At 35.5% G+C, this 21,904-nt stretch overlaps 1 protein-coding gene across 1 annotated transcript in view; it reads left to right on the forward strand.

The window, feature by feature from the left end:
* Ublcp1 (Ubiquitin-like domain-containing C-terminal domain phosphatase 1) overlaps nt 1-7,606 on the forward strand; it is a 114,860-nt gene extending 107,254 nt beyond the window's left edge. Inside the window, exon 7 of the mRNA XM_090414901.1 lies at nt 7,415-7,606. Coding sequence (XP_090271027.1) covers nt 7,415-7,457 — 43 coding nt within the window. The 3' untranslated portion in view covers nt 7,458-7,606. The remainder of the gene's footprint in view (nt 1-7,414) is intronic.
* The last annotated feature ends 14,298 nt before the right edge of the window (nt 7,607-21,904 follow it).

Here is a 21,904-nt window from a genome sequence, read left to right on the forward strand (position 1 = left end):
AACCCTTGTTTTGCTAATCTTTCCTTGCCCATTCTGTTTAAGTGACCATACCACCTGAGATTAGCTCTACTAACGCATTCCTGGATGCTGACAATGCCAAGTTCTTTCCTAATATCCTCATTTTTAATATGATATTGCCATTGATGCCATCTGTTCACACCTATAATCTTTCTCAGGACTCTCATATCTGCGGTCTCTGGTCAAGTGTTTTACTTCTGGCCCAGCTCTCAGATCTATAAGTTAAAACTGGTTTGAACACTGTCTTGTATACAGCTGATTTAGTGTTTGACTAATCTATCTTTTATTCCATATGAATTTATTCAGTTGACTTCCTACCATACCAGCTTTGTTGATTCTGTTGTCTATTTCCATATTTAATTTACCATCTTCACTAAAAATCGTGCCTAAGTAGCTGAAATGTTTTACTTGTTCCACAGGTTCTCCATTCATAATGCAGTTGATATTTTCGATGCTTCTGCCAATTTTCATTGTTTTTGTCTTGGTATTGCTGATCTTTGTACCATATCTATTACAGCAGTTATTCAGTTTAATCAGGGAATCTTGCAGACTTGTAGTGGATTTATTTAGAAGTATAGCATCGGCCGCATAAAGCAAAGAGCTGACATTAACATCTCCAGTTCTGATATCATGTTTTAATACCACTTTCCTTCATAATGTGATCCACATAGATAATGAATAATAGAGGCGATAATGTACATCCTTGTCTCACACCAGATTTAACATTAAACCATCTTCCTTTACTTCCTTCAGTTCTGACTGCTGACTTACAACTCAAATAAAGACTAAGTATTGCTTGATATAATGCCCCATCGACACAATATAACTGCAGCATTTTGAATAGCTTTTCTCTTGGCAACCTTGTGAACTGTTTCATTCTTTCTACATTATTTGTTTGTGCTTTTTTTTTGCATACTGTTCTTTTCAGTGTGCTATTCAGTGTTATTCTACTTAAAACTAAGTGATGGTCACCTCCAATTTTAAATCCTCTATACACTTGTAATGATGCTAACTGGCACTAGGAGTTATGAGGAGAGCACAGAACAGAATGTTGTGATGTGCTGCTATAACTACCAATCTTCGGATTGAAGCACCAAAGAAGAAGAAGATACACTTGTATGAACAGCATGAAGATATCACTATCAACAATAACATAGTCAATGTTACTTTTCTTATTTCTTGTGTCTTCTCTTCCCGTGGACTTGTGCACCATAAAGATGTCATTATTCCAACTAATATAGTTGGATATGGACTAGTCATTATCCCAACATAATGACTAGCCCATATCCTGAGCAGAAATTCAGCAGATACTTACCATTATTATTTAGTTGCTCTTTTCTCCAAATTTTCCTAAAACATTTCTCTATACCTGGCAAGATTCATTTTCTTCTCTGATGTTTAGATCTTCAAGTACCAATTTTTACATTTTCTTTGTCAGCTGCCTGCTCTAGTTGCTCAAAAAATTCCTTCACTTCTTCCTTAGGAGACTCTAGAGTCTTACCATAGGCGCAAATAAATTTCATTGTCCATTTCCCCATTTTGAAGGTTTTTTTTTTTTTTTTTTTTTTTTTAATGTTGGGCCCATACACAGGAGGTTAATTGGTCAACCTATAGTACATTAGTACCGTGTATGAATAGTGGGTTGGGAAAGCAGGAATTTGTTTACATTTGATTTGAATGACTTTAAATTGTATTCGTTGGGAAGCAGCATGTGGGAGACTGTTCCACAGTGCAGCAGTTGCAGGGATGAAGGAAGCGGAAAAGAAATTTGTTCCGTTTGTTTTTAGGTGTACTGTGAAGGGATGTTGTGCAGCAGCTGCACGTGTTCCAATGAGCTTAGTACTGAGCGGGGGGAATTATTGAAGTTATTTCGGATGAGCATTTCCCATGGAAATATTTGTAGAATATACATACTGCAGAGACCATACATCTCTGTGAAAGTGGGGGGAGAGAGTTGGTAAGGGATGGATCATTGATAAGTCTAATTGCCCTCCTCTGTATTGAGTCGAGCATTTTGAGAGAACTTTTAGGGGGCCCACCCCATATGTGGGAGCAGTATTCAATAGTTGGGCAGATTTGTGACTTATATAATGTTAGTAGCTGTTCAGGGGTGAAGGAACATCTTGAGCGGAAGAGAAATCCTAGTTTTTTTGTGGCTGAGGATGCAATGTTTGAGATATGTTTGTGCCAGGAGAGGTTTGATGTGAGGGTGATTCCGAGGAGTGAGATCTCAGGCTGTCTGGAAATTTGGGTATCGTCGAAAAGGATACTGGGAAAAAGTTGTTCTTTTTTATGGGAAATAGTACAGAACTGGGTTTTGTTGGCATTGAAATTTATGAGGTTATCCGAACCCCATTGTAGGATGACTTGGAGATCGGAGTTGAGGGTGGTGGTGGTTGATGTTATGTAGGATGAGGCGAGTTGTGTAGGGTAAGGCTTATTGCAAGCGAGGAGTGTAGTGTGCTGTCATCTGCAAAACTGTGTATTGGGTTGGAGGTCAATTACAGTAGGTTGATGTACAGCAATAACAGGGTTGGTGAGAGAGGACAGAGAACCTTGTGGGACCCCCACCATTAATTGAGTGGTGCGAGGATAGGGAGCCATCACACACAGTGTGCATCCAGTCAGAAAACTGGCAATCCACCTACAGAAGTCCTGGGTCAGACCGAATAATGGTAGTTTGCCTAGTAAGCCTTTGTGCCAGACCTGGTCAAAGGCTTTGGAGATATCTAGTGCAACCACTTGAGATTCACCAAACCTCTCCATAGCATTTGTCCAGAGATGGGTGACATATGTGAGTAGATCTCCTGTTGATCGGCAGTGGCGGAATCCATACTGGCAGTCATTTATTTAGTGAGTGTCTTCAAGATAGTGTAGGAGGTGGGAATTGATGATTTTTCCACTATCTTTGACAGGACTGAGGTAAGCAAGATAGGGCGGTAATTGGATGGCAGTGACTTGTCACCCTTCTTGGGAATGGGCTGAATATAGGCCAATTTCCAGTTTGTGGGATAGATTCCAGTGGAGAGTATATATATAGGTGACATAGGATAGGGGTCAGTTCTGGAGCACAATTTTTCAGAACAATTGGAGAATGCCATCGGGGCCAGGAGACTTTTTTGTGTCTAATTGGGACAGTATTTTTCTGATTTCATCCTGACAAAAGGATATAGGGGGAATTGTATGTTGGGTGTCTGGAATGGTTGGGGGACATTTACCATTGTCAGTTATGCATGCATTTGAAGCAAAGTATGAGGCCAGAAGATTGGCTTATTCTGTGGGTGATGGGCAGTAGAGCCATCAGAGTGTGAGTGTGATAGGGGTGGGAATAGTGTTGGACAGAAGTTGCGGCCAATTGCTTTGGCAAGAGACCAAAAGGCTCAGCTGCTTTTTGCTCAGGAGACCAAAAGTTTCTTGCTTTTTGCTCTTTCGAACTCTATTTTGGAAGCGTTGATTGTTATTTTTGCATCTATTACAGGCTTCGATGTAAGCTTTGAGGGAGGATGAGGTTCTTGATTTCAGCCAGTTGTGGTATGTCTGATGTTTCATCTTTACAGCCTTGCCACATATTTTGGAGAACAGGGTTTCATTAGGGAATGGCAGTTTGGAGTGTTGTGTGGAATATACGTATTCATGCCAGTGAGATTACTTTGGTAATCAGCTCAGTGCTTATATTTGGGTTGGAAGGCCGGAAGCAATAGTCCAACCATGGGAATGTGGCATAGAAGTTGCAGAGGCTGTCCCACTTGTGGGACAGCCATCACATTGGAGTGTCTGTGTAAATGTTGCATGGGGGAGGAGATGAGCACTAGGTTGTGGTCAGAATTGCCCAGGGGGCTCATTACTTTCACTGTGTATTTGGAGGGGTCATTGGTGAGGAAGAGATCTAGGGTGTTTGGGGAGTGGTTTGGGTTATCTGGTATTTGTAAGGTCATTGGTGATGGCAAATGTTTCTGCATCTCTGCCTGCAAGATCTGTACAACTGGAGGAGGAAAGCCAGCTAGTGTTATGGACGTTAAAATCTCCTAGAAGGATGATTTCGCTGTTGGGGAAAGTGGGATTGTAGAAAGTCGACTTTTAGGGAGAGGAAATTAAAGAGCTCAGGGTGGTTGGTTGCATTGGGGGAGCGATAGAGGCAGCAGATGAATTGAACTGAGTGGGGAAGGGATATTTTCAACCAAAGAAGGTCAAAGTTGGGTGATTCTAGGTTAGGTGCTCTCTGGCAAGGTATGTCTGAGCAGATGTCTGCGCATACATCTCCCAAACTACTCGCTCTTCAACAACTTTTGCTCCCTTGGGGCAAAAGTTGTTGAAGAGCGAGTAGTTTGGGAAGTTGAGATAAGTGGTGCTGGGGGGAGGTGAAATTTGGGTTTCTGCCAGGAAGAGTAGGTGGGGTTTGGTAGACTGTAGGTGGTAGTGGACACTATTCAGGTTGGAGTTTAGACCACGGATGTTGAAGTGGATATGTAGGGTTTTGTGGGATGTTTGTTGGACCGCATGGGTCTTGCACATTTCCTATGTAGTGCCGGCCTACTGGTCTCCATGGTGGCTGCTAGTGGCATCACTTGGTTTTTTCACCATTTTATCTTGTCTGTAGTTGATGGTCCAACTGTTGTCACCATTTTGACATTTTTCTTCGAGTTGTCTTCATTCTCTTTGTGCGAATGATAAGTCTGGTTGTGCATGTATGCACGATTGGGAGCAGGAGTCTTTGAACTTGTTGATCGCTGTTATTATTTTTGATGTGCTTGTCGGCATGTCGCAAGTCACTTTTACTAGACATGGAAAGTTCGTACCGTCCTTCCTTTTATTTATAGGCCCGAAATGATGGCACCTGACGATATTCTCGGGATCGATGTTGCATTCTTAGGCTAGTTTCTTGATGTCCTCTTGTAGTGATTTTCCGTTTTCCGTCAGAAAGTTCATAATGATCCATTGAATTTTTTGTGTTCAGCCTCCATCAAGTCGTTTACCGTTGATGCAATTAGATCGTATCATTATATACCGTTGATGCGATTAGATGTTCTTTCACTGGCGGAGTGGAGCTTGCGTGCGCTGGTTTTCGATTTGATCTAGCTTAGCTTTGGCTGCACGTATTTTGTCGGTAAAAGTTTCATTTAAAGCATTGATGTGCTGTTTGAGATTTTCGACATGTTTGCCTATGTTTAGAAGTTGTTTTACCGAAGGAAGGCACAGCGAACAGAAGAACAGCTGGTTAAGTTCAATAAGTAGCTTATGTGCAGCTTCGTCAATTTTCGCGCAGGAAGCGTGCAGCCAGTGGCAACAGAACTTGTAGAATATGCCCTTTTTTTTTGTCTGGGACACTGGTTTTGCTGCTGCGACACGTAATAGGATTGTCAGTGGCGGTCGACAGCACTGTGCTGGCAAGACACATTGTGCTCGTTCGCCATTGGCTTTTAGTGCCGCCATCTTTGCTGCATATGGTAGGCATCGTGTGCGCTTACACATAGCTGATTTTGAATTGGAAGGATAGCTGGTTTAATACGCTAAAAGTACTTGCATGTTGTACTGAAGTATTCCGTTGCTCGACACCCGCTGTTAGGTTTCCGTTTGATGGTTAATTTCAATGGAAAAACACTCGCAACAGTTTGCCCACATAATGCTTCTTGTAACTGCCTTCCAATCAAGAAGTTTATCTTCATGTTTGGTGTTGAATGCAATTGCTACTCCTTCCTTTTCTTGATCATTATTGTCCAAATATAGCATCCTATCCTTATTTAGTAAGATTTCACCTGTTTGCCTTCTTTGTTTCAGTGATGCCAATTTTATGTCAACATGGTACTTTTCCAGTTTTTCTGCAAGCTTGATTTCCTTTTTATTAATACTCATTATAGTGATAGTTGCTATCTTCAGTTCTTCTAACATTGGGTTTGTCTTCTGCTAGATGTTGAGCTTGAGTCTGTTCCAGTAGACAACTTTTCACTGCTCGCACCTTGTTTAATCGGGCAATACCCAGCCATCATGAGATCTCATCTTGTTGCACCATCATATTATTTGTGCTTTAAGCCAATTGAGAGTATCATTTGGTCAGCTAAGTCCCAAATTGGCAGCCCATCCTCATTCATTACCCTTACTCAGTTTACAGGGATGATTGAAAATTGTTCCTCACACATGCACACTAAGAGCTGTAAAATTTCACTTGTGTCTACAGCATAAGATCCCCTAACCAACTTATATGTTTCTATCATATCTCCTCTCTTCCATCTATTCACTGAAACTTTGAAGTCCTTGGTATTGTCTTTATATGTACTGTTCCATAGGTCAGTTGCTATTTTGGGTTCTCTCTATATGATCTTGGAACAGAGAAGATGGAATGTAATGGAATAGCATTTTCTTGCCAAAAAGTTTTTTTTTCTTAATATCTGATATTTGTATATGGACTAGAGAATTAAATCTTTCTTCCATTTTACTTGTTCTCATTATATGAAATAGTTTTTTTTTTTTTTAACAAAGTTACTCCTCTGCTTTACTGCCAAAGAAACATTTGTTATGCAAAGAGCAAAAGTAGCATAGCAAGGTGTGTTTCACACTTCATTGATTTTGGCAACTGTGGATGAAACTTTTTTTATGCTTGGAATTATGTATGTTGTTATTGAATATATGTAGTTACATTCAAATGCTGTCTAAGTTCATTAACTCAGCAAGACAGCTGTTTGGTACTAAAGAGTTTGTATTAATAGTGACTTTTGTGCTGTACAGCATATTATGACTTCTAAATCCAACAGTTCAGTGAAACCTGAAATGCAAACTAAAGACTCTCTCTGAAAGCTTTGTATATTATTTATAAAGCCATTTACTTTGTAATGTAAATCCAAATTTCTGAGCTAGTTTTAATAATAATAATCCAGTTCCTCAAGTAGTGTATTTAAAATAATTTCTGTACTGGTCAGATATGGTAGTATCTCTGTTCTCCATCTTATAAGCTCTAGATTCAGTCAGTCCCGTTAGTTAGTAGTGTAGATGTTTAGGAATGTCTTTAGATAGTGTAAGACCATTAGCCAACTTATTGGCGGCCTAAATGTCTCTAGAGCAGGATTCCCAGATTATTTGATCCTTAGCCCATCATTCATAGTGCTAAATGTATTATAGATTTCCAACTTTTTAATGCCTCTTCCACAAATGATTGTTGGTTAGCTATGTTGGAAACCTTGCCCTAATAAAATTTTATCAAACCATTTCAAGCCTCAATTAAGCAGGGTGGTGGTAGTCTCACACCTGGAAATGAAATTTGTCTAAAGACATTCTCTCTCTCTCACACACACACAAATGTCTTCAGGAATTTGAATGCATGGCCTGTTGGGTTGATGTTAAATTTCTATAATGCATCTGCAATTAGAATTAATATTTCAGCTTTGTTATATGTTGTGTTTTCTAGGTACAAGTCAAAATCAAGAGACAGAGACATAAGGGAGAATTGAGAATCCAGGAGGATCACAACCTCATAAATAAAAACAGTCTGTGATTTGCTTATGAAGAGATTTTGCATTGTTATTGTAAATATTTTTCATCATTCATGAAACCTTCCTTGTAAATATGTTCGATTCAGTAAACAGATTAAAAATATGGATGTATGTTTCCTCAATACCAAATTTTAAGAAGCATCTTTATTATTCATTCCTGTATACATGTGAATGCAAGAGTGCCAGAGAGACAATAGTGATAAAAAATATTAAAAGGTTGTACTTCTTATTAAAATAAATTATTCTATTTAGTCAGTAACATTTGTTTCTTTTTTTTTCTCTTATTTGTTTCAAATACATTTTCACATTTACTAACATCTATTGCATTCAAATTATATTATGTATCTCAATCCATTAAAAAAAAAAATGTTGGATGGAAACTGTCAGCTCATTAGAAGCAAGTGGCATCAATGTTGCACTAACATCTCCATGCAGCTACCATATGCAGTTTGTCATAGATTACACAATGTATTGGATTGCATCTACAACATACCAAGCTTTCACCAGACAGTAATTTAACTGGCTCAGATTTGACAGAAGCTCCCAGATCTTTTTCTCTGACTTGTCCCATACATTCTGAATGGGGTTTGGATCTGGGCTTTGTGGTGGCCAGGGAAGATGGTGTAAGTCACTGTTATGCTCGCTGAATCACTGCTGAATAATTCTTGCACAATGGACAGTAGTATTGTCATCCATGAAACCTACTGGATAAAAAGTCAACATTGCAGGATGGACTTAATCAGGAACAATGTTCAGATATTCCTAAGAGGACACTTGGCCTTTCAGTATCAGGAAAACCATTTTGTACCAACACAACATATCCTGCACCATGATACCACCTCCAGAACCTTGACTTCATGGGACTCCTGCCAAACTCATTCTGCAGTCAGTACAGAACAAGGTGTACTGTGACTCATCAGATCGTGTGACATTTTTCACTCTTCCAGTGTCCAGTCACCTTGTTCTGACACCACTATCGAGTTTTCTGGTTCTTCACAGAAATCAATGGTTTTTGTATAGCCATGTGACTACCAATCCTCTTCAATTCCCTGAGCATAGTTCAAGTGAGATATAGGTTGGGAACAGCCTTCATTAAATACTTCAGCAATTGCTGTACACAGGAAGTTCTGATTATCTGTGCAAGCCTTCTCAGATGATAGCAATCTCATTCATGACAGACTGTTTAAGACCACAGCTACATCTCCAGCAGTGTGGGTTATTTTTTCACTGATTAAACACCCAGGATATCTTATCTTTTGAGAAACAAGTCAGCTCTGCTGTTTTCAAAAGCATGGCTCCAGTCAGATAGGCACCCACAATAAGCCCTTTATTGAACTTTGAAAGTTCTCATTTTTCCCATTGTGATCAACACTACTGAACAATTACTGACCTGCAGCATTCTTAAATAGTTGCCTAGAACACATCACCATGTGTTCTAGGCAACAAGACTTTTGACGCAACAAGTATTTTGCATGTAAATGATGTTTACATACATCTGCATAAATGTTTTTAATTCAGTGGCCAGTATGTGTATAAAACAGTCAAACTTGCTACCACTGCCAAAATGTTTATTTTCTCTTCAAAAACATATTTCTGTTACTTTTTTCTTTTTTTTTTTTACTGTAGCTACAAATATTTTAGAAAAGAAACAAAAATCAAATTATTGTAGTTAACGTATGGATAAATACCTTTTTTATATATGCTGCTAAGAAATAATTCATCGTCAGTTATCTTATATATTGGCTCCTGAAGAAAAATCAGTTTACACCCATAAAAAAAAAATGTTAAGTGCATATTAATATTAGTACAATTTTGGTGCCACTTCTCCTCCCAAAGAGTAGAAACTTTGAACTAACAATATAAACATGCATTCGATTTCACTGTAATTCCTCGGTGTGCCAGTCTTTCCATTCACCCATTTGAAATATGCATTAGCTATGAATTAACTTGTAGTGTGCAACAATGTTCAGTACAACAAATATGATACAAGATACCTTGTAGTTGGTGCTCTATCAATGTGTTAATATACTAACTGAATGGCAGTGGCCTGAAGACAAAATGATAGGTCACTAATCACCTTCATTTTTATACTCAGTGACTCCGATTCATGCCTCAAACCTATTTTGCCCAATCCCTAGTATTGTAAAGTTTTTTTGTGCAGTATTCTATCAGATTATTTACAAAGTCTGGTAATATTGTGTTATATCCATTCCCAGTGTCCATTCTTTTGTCACATAATGTAAACAGATTACTAAAGCAAATGTTTATCTTTTAATAAAACCTGTTCTGTATGGAGGAGCATATCTCCATTCTTTTCTCGATACATATTTTATCCAGCCTCTCCATTACCTGGAGGACTCCTAATGTTCATTCCAAAAATGTTATTATTGCTCTCATAGATTTTAGGCCAAGTGGCCTGTTCTGGACTTATGCAATTGCCTTCTTGATCTTCCAATTCTTCTTTTTCCATTTATTTTCTATCCTTATAGTATTTTTGGCAATCTGCTATTGTCTATTCCATTTAGTTGTTCTAACCATTTTTGTTTATGCAGATATCTCGTATAATGCGGTACTTATACGTGGTTTCGATAAAAATACAATGTCTACACATTGTAATAACCCTTTATCTTTTCATATGTTTTTCACTGTGCGACTTAAAAATCAAATTTTATCTTCGTTAAATTTGTGTCTGCCTGTATCGCACATGTAGTTATAAGTGGCGAATTTATATCAGGGTAAAATACCCTTCAGCATGTATGTATGTCAATTGTTAACCGTATAAAGTGTTTATTGTTGAAAATTGTCTTCGTTTTCTGCCAGGAAAGTGCATTAAAAATCATAAGTGTGTTAATCTCAAGCTGAGCACTTTATTTTCTGGTGAGTTACATACATAATTAATATGTAATGTTTTTTTTATGTAAAAAATTATTTTTATAGTAATGGCCACAAACTGCAATGAAAGGGAAAAACCAACATTGAAAAGAAAATTTATTTCTTTTGAAGAAAAAATTAAAATCTTGGATTTGAAAATTGGAGAAAAACCAGGAGCTGTTGCAAGGACTTTGAATTTAAACGAATCAACAATTTGAACAAACAAAATGAACATAAAATCTGAGAAAGTGTTTATTGCTGGGTCAGTGGTAAGTGCAAAGCACATTGCTCGTGTACACAATATTCTAATTGGAAAAATAGAGAAATCTGTAATGATTTGGATAGAAGACTGCACTCGAAAGAAAATTCCTCTGGATGGAAATCTTATTAAACAAAAAGCTCTCACAGTATAAACATTTATGATGCAGACCAGGTGTTCAATGCAGATGAATCCGGGTTATATTGGGGGGGGGAAATGCAAAAAACGCACCTATATTTTGAAAAATGAAAGTCAGTTCCTGGATTCAAAGTTTCTAAAGATAGAATTACTCTACTGTTTTGTAGTAATGCATCAGGTGATTACATGACAAAACCAATGTTTATTGACCGATCCTCAAATCCTTGTGCTATGAAAGATTAAAATATGCACTTTATTTTATTTTGCCTAAAACATTTATGCATTATGTGCAATGAAGTTTATGTACAATTTGTAAATTTATAATTTTATACTATGTATTTGTTTCATAATTTATATATTTTCATAACTTGCATGAATTACCAATTAAAAAATATATTTTTGTTGGATATAGCATTGTTTATATAATTAAAAAAAAAAGATTTCGGAACATAACCCTACTTTTTCTATGTGATCTGAGTCTAGCATAACGCAATTTATATGACGTGCCATTTCTATGGAACCTAACATCCGTGTTATACAAGGGTTACCTGTATTTACTTATTACTTATATAGTAGTTCATTTGTTTTTTTATTCAAGTATGGTAAAACTTCATTTGTGTTATGATGTCACTTGGTTTATCCATCTTTTTTCTGATAGCTTTCATTTCTGCTATTTGAATTCGTTTTTCATTCTTTTTTATGGTCCATGTTTCACTTCCATATAATAAAGTTGGCTTAGACACGTTATATACACTTCTTGGAAAGAAGTCGATGGATGCCATAGTGTGAGGAACAAACAGCCATAGTGCCCACCATAATAAGATATAGGACCTTCTTTCACTGTGATGACTGCAGCAATCCTATGTGACATACTTTCCACAAGCATATGATAGCGATCAATGAGAATTTTGGACCATTCTTCCTGTATGCATGTAATGATGCCCTGGGCTATTGTGAGGCAGACATTCCTTGACCTCACCTGACACTCCAGTTCATCCCACAGATGTCGAACAGGATTGAGATCAGAGCTCTGTGGGTGCAGTCAAGTGTGGTGATGTTATTCTTGTCCACAAACCATGCAGTTACAGCATCGGCCTTATGACACGATTCATTATCTTGCTGAAAGAGAATAGTCAGTTCTGTAGAAACACATCAAAGTAGGAAATATTGCATAGTCCAGAATATTCAGATACCTCTCTGAGTTCAATGTTAATGACAACACAAACAGGTAAGAGGGCTCATCCAAATTTTCCTTATCCTCTTTGCTATACAGTTCCTCACAGTACTCTTTCCATCTGTTTTTGATTTCCAGTTCTGTTAGTAGTGAAGGATGACTAAAGCTTGTGCTATAACTAAATGAAACATATTTTTATAATTGTGCCTCATTTGGAACTCTGTCTTCACATTTATAATATAAAAATTTTCCTTTATATTATAAAGAAAAAATATCAGATTTCCTGTCTGATGTCTCTTCTGACTTCTCTATGTAATATTTTATATTCTTCAGTCCCTATGTCTGTTTCTCCAACTGCCATCTTTCGATTAGATCCCATGTTGAATCTGATATCCATGGGTATCTTGGTCTTCTAAGTCAGCGCTTCCCAAACTGTGGGCCACGGCCCCCTTGGGGGCTGTAAGTTTTGTTGATAGGGGCTGTGAAATAATGAAAACAAATTTAAAATATTTTAAGACTAAGTAGATTTTTTTTAATCTTAAAAGAAACGTATTTAATTTTTATTATTTTTTTATATTTTAATGGAAAAAATCACAGTGTTGGTTCACAAATTTTGCTTCTTGCGTATTTCGACAATTAATGAATATTAATAAATATATGCTTATTCATATAAGTTTCATTTCAAAGGTATTGATAAGAAACAAAAAAAGATTACAAATGCAATCTTTTTTGGGAAGCACTGTTCTAAGTGGGCCCAGCTACATTTTGGCTGTATCCTTTATTATAGCTTATTGTTAAGCAAGGTATGCTGATTTCTGTCATGGCTAAGTAAACCGGCTTTACAGAAATTTAATTAATGCTGTAAAAAGGTAGTTAATTTGATCTGTTAATTGCATGTATTCTCTGTTAATTTATCTACCTTGCTAGATAAAAAGCTCAAATTTCCTGGAGGAGGATACCCTGGATAAATGAAAGCTGAAGTGAAATTTAGTATTTTAACTTATTACTTGTCTTCAAATTTCTCAAAGAACTGAAATTCCAGGAATGAACTGATGGAATAAAATAATACTTCACCCCAAAATGGACACATTCATAAAAATAGTTACATCATTCAAAATATTAAAAAAAAAAAAAAAAATTCAGAACGTTTAGCACATAATGCTACAATTGAGAGGTTCTGGACCATCTGGAGCAGAGTTTTGATTTTGCATTTCCACAATGGGACAAATGTATACACATTTTTATAGCCATTGGGAAAAGTCCTATTCACTAATGTCATCTTATATATATATATATGAAGCTAGAATAAAAATAGAGGGTATTTAACAATAATTGGTTTACATGACCCAGAAGAAGGAAAAGGTAATGTTGAATTTTGTAATATTAGCAGGAGACTTAAATGCAAGAATTGGAAATACGAAAATTAATAATATAGGAATATATGGAGAACACTCTAAACAGGAATGGTAAAAAAATTGATAGACTTTATAGTTTATAATAACTTTAAAATAATGAATTCTTTCTATAAACATAGACATACATAAATGTACTTGGACAGCAAGAGAATGGAAATCAATATTTGATTACTTCATATTAAATGAAAAGACATCAAACTTCTCTTTAGATGTTGGAGTCCACAGAGGATATGAAATAAGCAGTGACCACTTTCTCGTTAAAATAATAAAATTAAGATTATCATCTAAATGGCAACAAAGAAAATTTAAAACATTTTTTGTAAAACTAGATTATTAAATGACACAAATATATGACTATATGAACAAAGAATTAACCAATATTTAGATAAAATAAAGACAGAAATAGAATGGCTTAATATAAAAACAATACTAAATACAGCAGCAAATGAAAGCTTAGGAAAGACCAAAAATTTAATAAAAAAAAAAAAAAAAGCATATAAATGGTTAAGCAGTAAAAGATTAGAAAATTTAATTGTAGATATTAAAGAAAGCATAAAATTAAACAAATTGAAATTAGAGGATGAAATAGAATACAAAAGAATAAGAGCCATAGCTAAAAGAGAAGACAGAATTATGGAACAATTTGTTTCTAGTCTGCGCAGTTAGCTGAGTGGCTGTGTGCTTTGCAACCATATGCCTGGGTTCGATTCCCATCGCCCACGTAAGGAGCTTAAGGATCTTTCTCAGACATAGCCAAGTTAGCTGGTCTTGGGCGTGGACAGCAGGGTTTTCCCCTCCGGCAAACAGGCCCCATGAACACACGCAGCTACAGCCCAGAAGGCGTAGGGCTAGGCATCTTATCCTCGAAACAGGTACAACTTGAAGGGCTTAAGATAGCTCTGTAACAGGCTAGTAGGCCTAATGTGTAGAAGGGAGAAAAAGAAGAATTTGTTTCTAATTTAGACAATGATTTATATAAAATAAGACTCAATGTATATAAGATTTTGAAAGATTTAAGTGTAGATATTAAAGAAAGCATAAAATTAAACAAAGAATTGAAATTAGGGGAATTTCTATACAGACTTGTGGACAGATAAATATTTTAAAAACGATAACTGGCAAACATTTAATGAAAAGGAAATAAAGAATTAGAAATCAGCCTGAAAGAAACAAAAAATGGAAAATCACCCAGAGCATAAGTTAGATTCAGAATTATATAAATATGCAGGAATAAGGTTTAAAAAAAAGACTTATTTTTAAATAAAATATCTATTCAAGTAACCCACCAATAGAATGGAAAAAGCAATAGTGATCCCTATCTTTAAAAAAAGGTAGTAGAGATGACTAAAAATTATAGAAGTATGAGTATTCTAAATTCTTGTTATAAAAAAATATATAGCAGAATTTTAAAAAATAAACTAATAAAATATTCTGAAGGCTTTATTTTAGAAGTACAAAATGGATTTAGAAAAGGATGTATAGATCCAGCATTTTGCCAAAAATTAATAATAGAGAAAATAAGAGAATACAATTTAAAAACACATTGCATTTATTGACTTTCAAAAAGCATTTGATAAAGTTAAAAGAAATATTTTATTTAACATATTAAAAGAAATACTAAATAATATTCTAAAAGCTATCATATGTATATATGAAGATAATCAATTACAAATAAGATTAAATTAATGACCATCATATCCGAGAGAGAGAAAGGAGTCCAACAGCGCCCCTTTAAGCAACGTTTTAATGTCTATTTCAATGAAAATATAAAATGGAAAAAAATTTCCATCAAGGTATTAAACTTTCTACTGTGAACTTAAACATGCACCTTTTTGCTGGTGATCAAATAATTACAAATTCTAAAGGTAACTTACAGAAACATATTTTAAATTTAAATGAAATAACCAAAGATTATGGAATGATAATATCAACAGAAAAATTAAAAATGATGGCCTTTAAAGGACAAGATCCAGCAAGAACTAAAATAGTATTTATTATTATTCCTGATACCTCCAAGGAGTCCGAAGACTCATCGCAGGAGGACACCTACAACTGTCTCAACCACTACACCTAACCTCTACTACGAATCAACGCCATCTACCACCCACCACAACTAGTATTTTTTGTCTGTAAATTGCGTGTTCTGAAGGGCCGATTTGCCTGTATGCGGGATGAAAAACCCGAGTTTCTGGGAGAAAAAACCCTGCTATAGATAACTATTATTAATTTTTGGCAAAATGCCAGGTCTATACATGATCATCCTTTTCTAAATCCATTTTGTACTTCTAAAATAAAGCCTTCAGAATATTTTATTAGTTTATTTTTTTTAAATTCTGCTATATATTTTTTTTATAACAAGAATTTAGAATATTCATACTTCTATAATTTTTAGTCATCTCTACTACCTTTTTTCAAAGATAGAGATCACTATTGCTTTTTTTTCCATTCTATTGATGGATTACTTGAATAGATAACAAGATTTTAGAACAGGCGAATCCATTTAGCTACCTAGGATGTATGATCACATATGAAAAAGATATAAACCTAAAAATTGCAAAAAAAAAAAAACATTTAAAAATAACAGGTGTAATTAACTCAATATATATTTAAACCTAACCTAGGTCAAAAACAAACTTGACTAAAAGTATACAATACATTAGCCCTACCGGTCTTAATGTATGGAAGCGAAATCTGGACAATAAAATAAAAGACAGATCGATAACAGCTGAAATTAAGTTTGAGAAAAACTGCAAAGTATACTCCATTTGTTCACAGAAGAAATTATGAAAGAATTAAACCAGGAATCAGTAATAGAAAAAATATAAAACATAAATGGATGGAACACGTAGAAAGAATGAAATCAGAAAGATTACCAAAACAAGTTTTAAATTACAGACCATTAGAGAAAAGAAAACCGGAATGTCCTGTAAAGATATTCTATGATTTCTAAGGTCAGAACACGCTACTCTAGGCCTAAATCCTTGAAAAGCGCGATGATGATATACACCTGTCCAAAAAGAAACCGAACTTTTCGAAAATAGAAGAAACTAGCGGCGCGAACCTCTTTTGATGAACTGTCGGAAAATGAGTTTCAAGCAGAGAACTGCGATTGACTTTTCTGTTAAACTTGCTAAAAGTTTTACCGAAACATATCAAATGCTTCAAAAAGCATACGGTGATGAACTTATCCCTTACTCAAGTTTACGAGTGGTTTAAGCGATTTCAAAGTGGTCGTGAGCCCTTAAGTACGACAAAAATCCAGGCTGTCCAAAAACTGGCCTGAGCGAAGATAACATCCAAAAAGGGCGTGATTTCATCAAAGAAAACCCGAAATCGCCCGTGAGATTGAAGATGAATTGGGGATTCCACAATCAACTGTGCACAACATTTTGACCGAGAGCTTGGGCCTTCGTAAATTGAATTCGCGATTTGTTCCCCACAAGTTGACCGACGACCAAAAAATGTATCGAATTGAACACTGCAAGGACCTCATTAAAACCTCTCGTAAGGACTCAAACTTCCTTGAAACGATCGTTACTGGTGACGAAACGTAGTGTTTTGAGTATATGAGTCCAAAACAGTGCTGAGTGAAGACCACCAGAAGAGGGGCATCCGAAAAAAAAAGTCGCTTGGAGAAGTCAAAAGTAAAGACAATGCTGATTTGTTTCTACGATTCCAAGGGCATTATCCACAAAGAATTCGTTCCGCCTGGCCAAACGGTCAATGGTGAGTTTTATCTCGAAGTTTTGAAGCGATTGATAGCGAGAATTCGTCGCGTACGGCATGAATATCGTGACGACCGACCTTCGTCAAAACACAGTCACTATAACTCGGCTTCTAATACAACAAATATCAAACAGTTGGAGGTTTAGCGGCAACCTCCAACACTAATGAAGGTTGCCACTTTCGACAACAAAAAGATACAACAGGTGGCACCACTAGTTTCTTCTATTTTCGAAAAGTTCGGTTTCTTTTTGGACAGAGGGTGTGTGTGTGTCATATATCTGGTGTGCAAAAGCTAATGACAAACTACATTTTTTACCTTTATATGAAAAAATTTTCATGACTACAGCCAAATGTGGACATAAAATTTATTGCCAGCATACTAATAATTTATATTATTACACAAAAAATATGTTAGAAATTTGGTACAAATTAAATTGCAATACATTTTTGGCAAAAGTTACAAATTATGTAAGGATGTAGTTAAGGTATTAATGTACAGTGCATACAAGAGAACTATGCAGACACATTTCAGTATGGAATATATCCACTCTGAACTGCAATGCAGCTCTCACAACATTGTACTATGCTTAGCACCAAGTTCTTGAGGCAAACTGGCCCACTCCTCATTCAGAGCAAGGAAGAAAGTGTCTGTGAGGGTGACCCAAGCAGGTCTGTGAGAAGGAAAAGTTATCCGTTATGTATGGATTGCCCTCTTATGGATAGCATAAATCATTTGAGAGCGGTTTTTGGTGCTTTGCTCCAAATGTGACCACTATTCTATGGCAGGATTGGGTAGATTCAGAATTTATACAGTATTAGTTGTACCGGAGAGAAAATGTCTTAGATTTCTCTTTCATTTTAGGTGTTACTTTACCTCAGAATGCCATTAAACATATACAAATCTGTCCAGTTACCTAAGAAGTGGTCCTAGAGATTGACTTAACAGAGAATAGTGCAATTAGATTGATTACTGACCCATCTATCACATATTCTTCCTATTTTCTTTTTATTATTATGACACCTCCAGGGAGTCCAAAGACTTATCGAGGGAGGACACCCACTCTAAAACTCTGTCTCCACCAACTACAATGAACCACAACTACTATCATCATCATCATCTACACCGACACCATCTACCGCCCACCACCACTAGTATTTTCACAGGCAATTGCAAACATCCATGCCCGACGCAGGATTTGAACCCACAGCCTTTTGGCCGGAGAGCAGATACACTAACCACTCGGCCAACTAGACTGGCATTTGACATACATTCAGTATCTACTGTATGCATTTTCTGTAGATATTTCCATGACTGATGTTTCATAATTGGCATTAGTAATTTTTCCATTTTTCTCTAAAAATGTTAGGATACATGCAATAGCTAATCACTATCCCCAACTCACAGACCAAATTTTTCTTCTTTTCATTCTACCTGCTGCTGCCCTTTGAAACAAACCTATCTGTTTGTTAAAATCACCTAAAACAAACTTATTAATGTTAGATAATAAGTTTCATGATGATTATTATTTATAGAATGTTAATGGGTTTGTTTTCTTTTCTTTTTTCTGAACTTGCTCTCCATTAGTACTATGCTTAGCACTAATGGAGAGCATACTGTGGATTGAACAACTTATTCAATTTGGGTCATTCAAAAAAAAAAAAAACATTGGGGGGGGGGGCACCCTCGATGAGTCTTGATAGACTTTGTGTTTCTTAGGAAGGACCTCCCATGATGAGTCTTTTGACTCCATGGAGGCCTGAATAATAATAATAATAATTGTAAAAGAATGCACCTTTCGTGCTTATCAGAATTATTATTATTAAGAGACACCTCCACTGAGTCAGACTCATTGAGGGAGGCCACATACTACACACCAGCTATCATACTTATTCTTGAATTCATTCACATTGCTTGCACTCACAACATCCAATGGCAATCCATTCCAATCATGCACCACCCTCTAATAGAAAAATCTAGCCCTCACCGCCTTCTTTGTGACATTCATTCTCAGCTTCCAAGGATGCCCTCTTGTCCTTTCTCCACCCTCAATAAACTGAAAAATTCCATCAATTGAAATCCTGTATGATCCTTTCAGAAGTTTGTACTTCTCAATCATATCACCCCACTTTCTCCTGTTTGTAAGTGTCTCCAGTCTACAAATTCTCAATCTGTCTTCATAATCAGTATTCCACAATCCTGATATAATTTTTAACACTCCTTTGTACTCTCTCCAATATATATATCATATCAGAATCGCAATGGAAACCAGGAGACCAGACTTGTGCACAATAGTCTAAGCGAGGTCTTATCAAGGCCTTGTAAAGAGGCAAAATAACATCCTTATCTTTACATGTGAATGGTCGTTTCAGCATTGCAATTATGTTTTAAGTTGTATTTGCAATCTTTGCCACATGACCGCTGAAATTCAACTTCCTATCTATTAACATCCCAAGATCCCTAGCCTAATCTCACTAATATAATACGACATTGGATATCTAATCACGCCAAAGTGAATGACTTTACATTTACTCACAGTTAACTGACACACAATTCCAGCCTATTCAAATTATTCTGCAAATACTGCATATTAGCAGCATTCCTGATTACCCACCTATCTTTGCATCGTCAGCAAATAACTGTATGTCGCTTGTCAAATCCTTTCCAATATCATTAACGTCATCATCATCATACGTATCAAGGATTTAGGCCTAGTATGGCCTGTTCCGGCCTTAGAAGTCATCGTTGAATCGTTTAAGAGGACGTCCTGGTTTCCTTTTTCCTAATGGCTTGTACTTTAAGGCTTGCTTTGGTAATCTTTCTGTTTTCATTCTTTGAATGTGTTCCATCCATCTATGTTTATATTTTTTAATTTTTTCAATTACTGGTTCTTGGTTTAATTCTTTCATAATATCTTCGTTTCTTTTGTGATCAAATAGACTATACTTTGCAGTTTTTCTCATAAACTTCATTTCTGCTGTTATTAATCTTTGTCTTTTTGTTTTATTGTCCAGATTTCGCTTCCATACATTAAGACTGGTAGGGCTAATGTATTGTGTACTTTTAGTCTGGTTTGTTTTTGGACTAGGTTTGGTTTAAATATAGAGTTAATTACTCCTGTTATTTTTAAATATTTTGCAATTTTTATGTTTATATCTTTTTCATTTTCATAAGTGATCATACATCCTAGGTAGTTAAATGAATTCACCTGTTCTAAGATCTTGTTATCTATTACTATTTTAGTTCTTGCTGGATCTTGTCCTTTAAAGGCCATAGTTTTTGATTTTTCCGTTGATATTATCATACCATAATCTTTGGATATCTCATTTAGATTTAAAATAGCTTTCTGTAAGTTATCTTCAGAATTTGTAATTATTATTTGGTCGTCTGCAAAGAGGAGAGTGTTTAAGTTAACTGTAGGTGAAAGTTTAATTCCTTGATGTAAATTTTTATTCCATTTTATTATTATTTCATTCAAGTAGATATTAAAAAGAGTTGCCGAGAGGGGACATCCCTGTCGGACCCGAGCTATCATATACAAGAGAGATAAACCAAGGGGTCCTTGGTTTATCTCTCTTGTATATGATAGCTCGTGATTTAATCTTATTTGTATTTGATTATCTTCATATATACTTGTGACAGCTTTTAGGATATTATTTGGTATTTCTCTTTCTTTTAATATGTTAAATAAAACGTTTCTTTTAACTTTGTCAAATGCTTTTTCAAAGTCAATAAATGCAATATGTGTTTCTAAATTATATTCTCTTCTTTTCTCTATTATTAATTTTAGGCAAAAGGCCGGGTCTATACACGATCATCCTTTTCTAAATCCATTCTACACTTCTAAAATAAAGTTTTCGGAATATCTCATTAGTTTGCTATTTAAGATTCTGCTATATATTTTGTAGCAGGAATTTAGTATACTGATACCTCTATAGTTTTTAGGGTCATCTCTATTACCTTTCTTAAAGATAGGAATCACAATTGCTTTTTTCCATTCTATTGGGGGGATACCAGTTGAGTAAATTTTATTTAAAAATAAGTCTTTCTTTGAATCTTGTTCCTGCGTATTTATATAGTTCTGAACCCAGCTTATCTTCTCCAGGTGATTTTCCGTTTCTTGTTTCTTTCAGGCTGATTTTTAATTCTTCTTCAGTTATTTCCTTTTCATTAATTGTTTGCCAGTTGTCTTTTTTAAAATATTTGTCTGTCCACAGTTCTGTGTAGTAATTTAGAAATTCTTCTAATTTCAATTCAGTGTTTAATTTTATGTTTTCTTTGGTATCTGCATTTAGGTGTTTCAAAATCTTTTATACATTGGGTCTTATTTTATATAAATCATGTTCTAAATTAGAAACAAATTTATTCCATGATTCTCTATGTCTTTTTCTGACTTCTCTTTTAGCTATGGCTCTTATTCTTTTATATTCTATTTCATCTTCTAATCTTTTACTGCTTAACCATTTGTGATAGGCTTCTTTTTGATTATTTCTTTGATTGTATCATCCCAGATCTTCAGTTTTTTTCTTTTATCGAATTTTTTGGTCTTTCCTAAGCTTTCATTTGCTGCTACATTTAGTATCATTTTTATATTAAGCCATTCTATTTCTATTTCTTCATTGTTTTATTTTATCTAGATACTGGTTAATTCTTTGTTCATATAGCCATTGTACATTTGTGTCACTCAATAGTCTAGTTTTATAATAAACAAATGTTTCAATTTTTCTTTCTGTTCTTGTTACTTGTAGCCATTTAGGCGGTAATCTTAATTTTATTTTAACAAGGAAGTGGTCACTGCTTATTTCATATCCTCTGTGAACTCTA

This window comes from Typopeltis vanoorti, chromosome 26 (genome assembly GCF_054136105.1).
Source record: "Typopeltis vanoorti isolate ZY-2024b chromosome 26, IOZ_Tvanoo_1.0, whole genome shotgun sequence".
In the NCBI taxonomy this organism is placed as follows: Eukaryota; Metazoa; Arthropoda; class Arachnida; order Uropygi; family Thelyphonidae; genus Typopeltis; species Typopeltis vanoorti.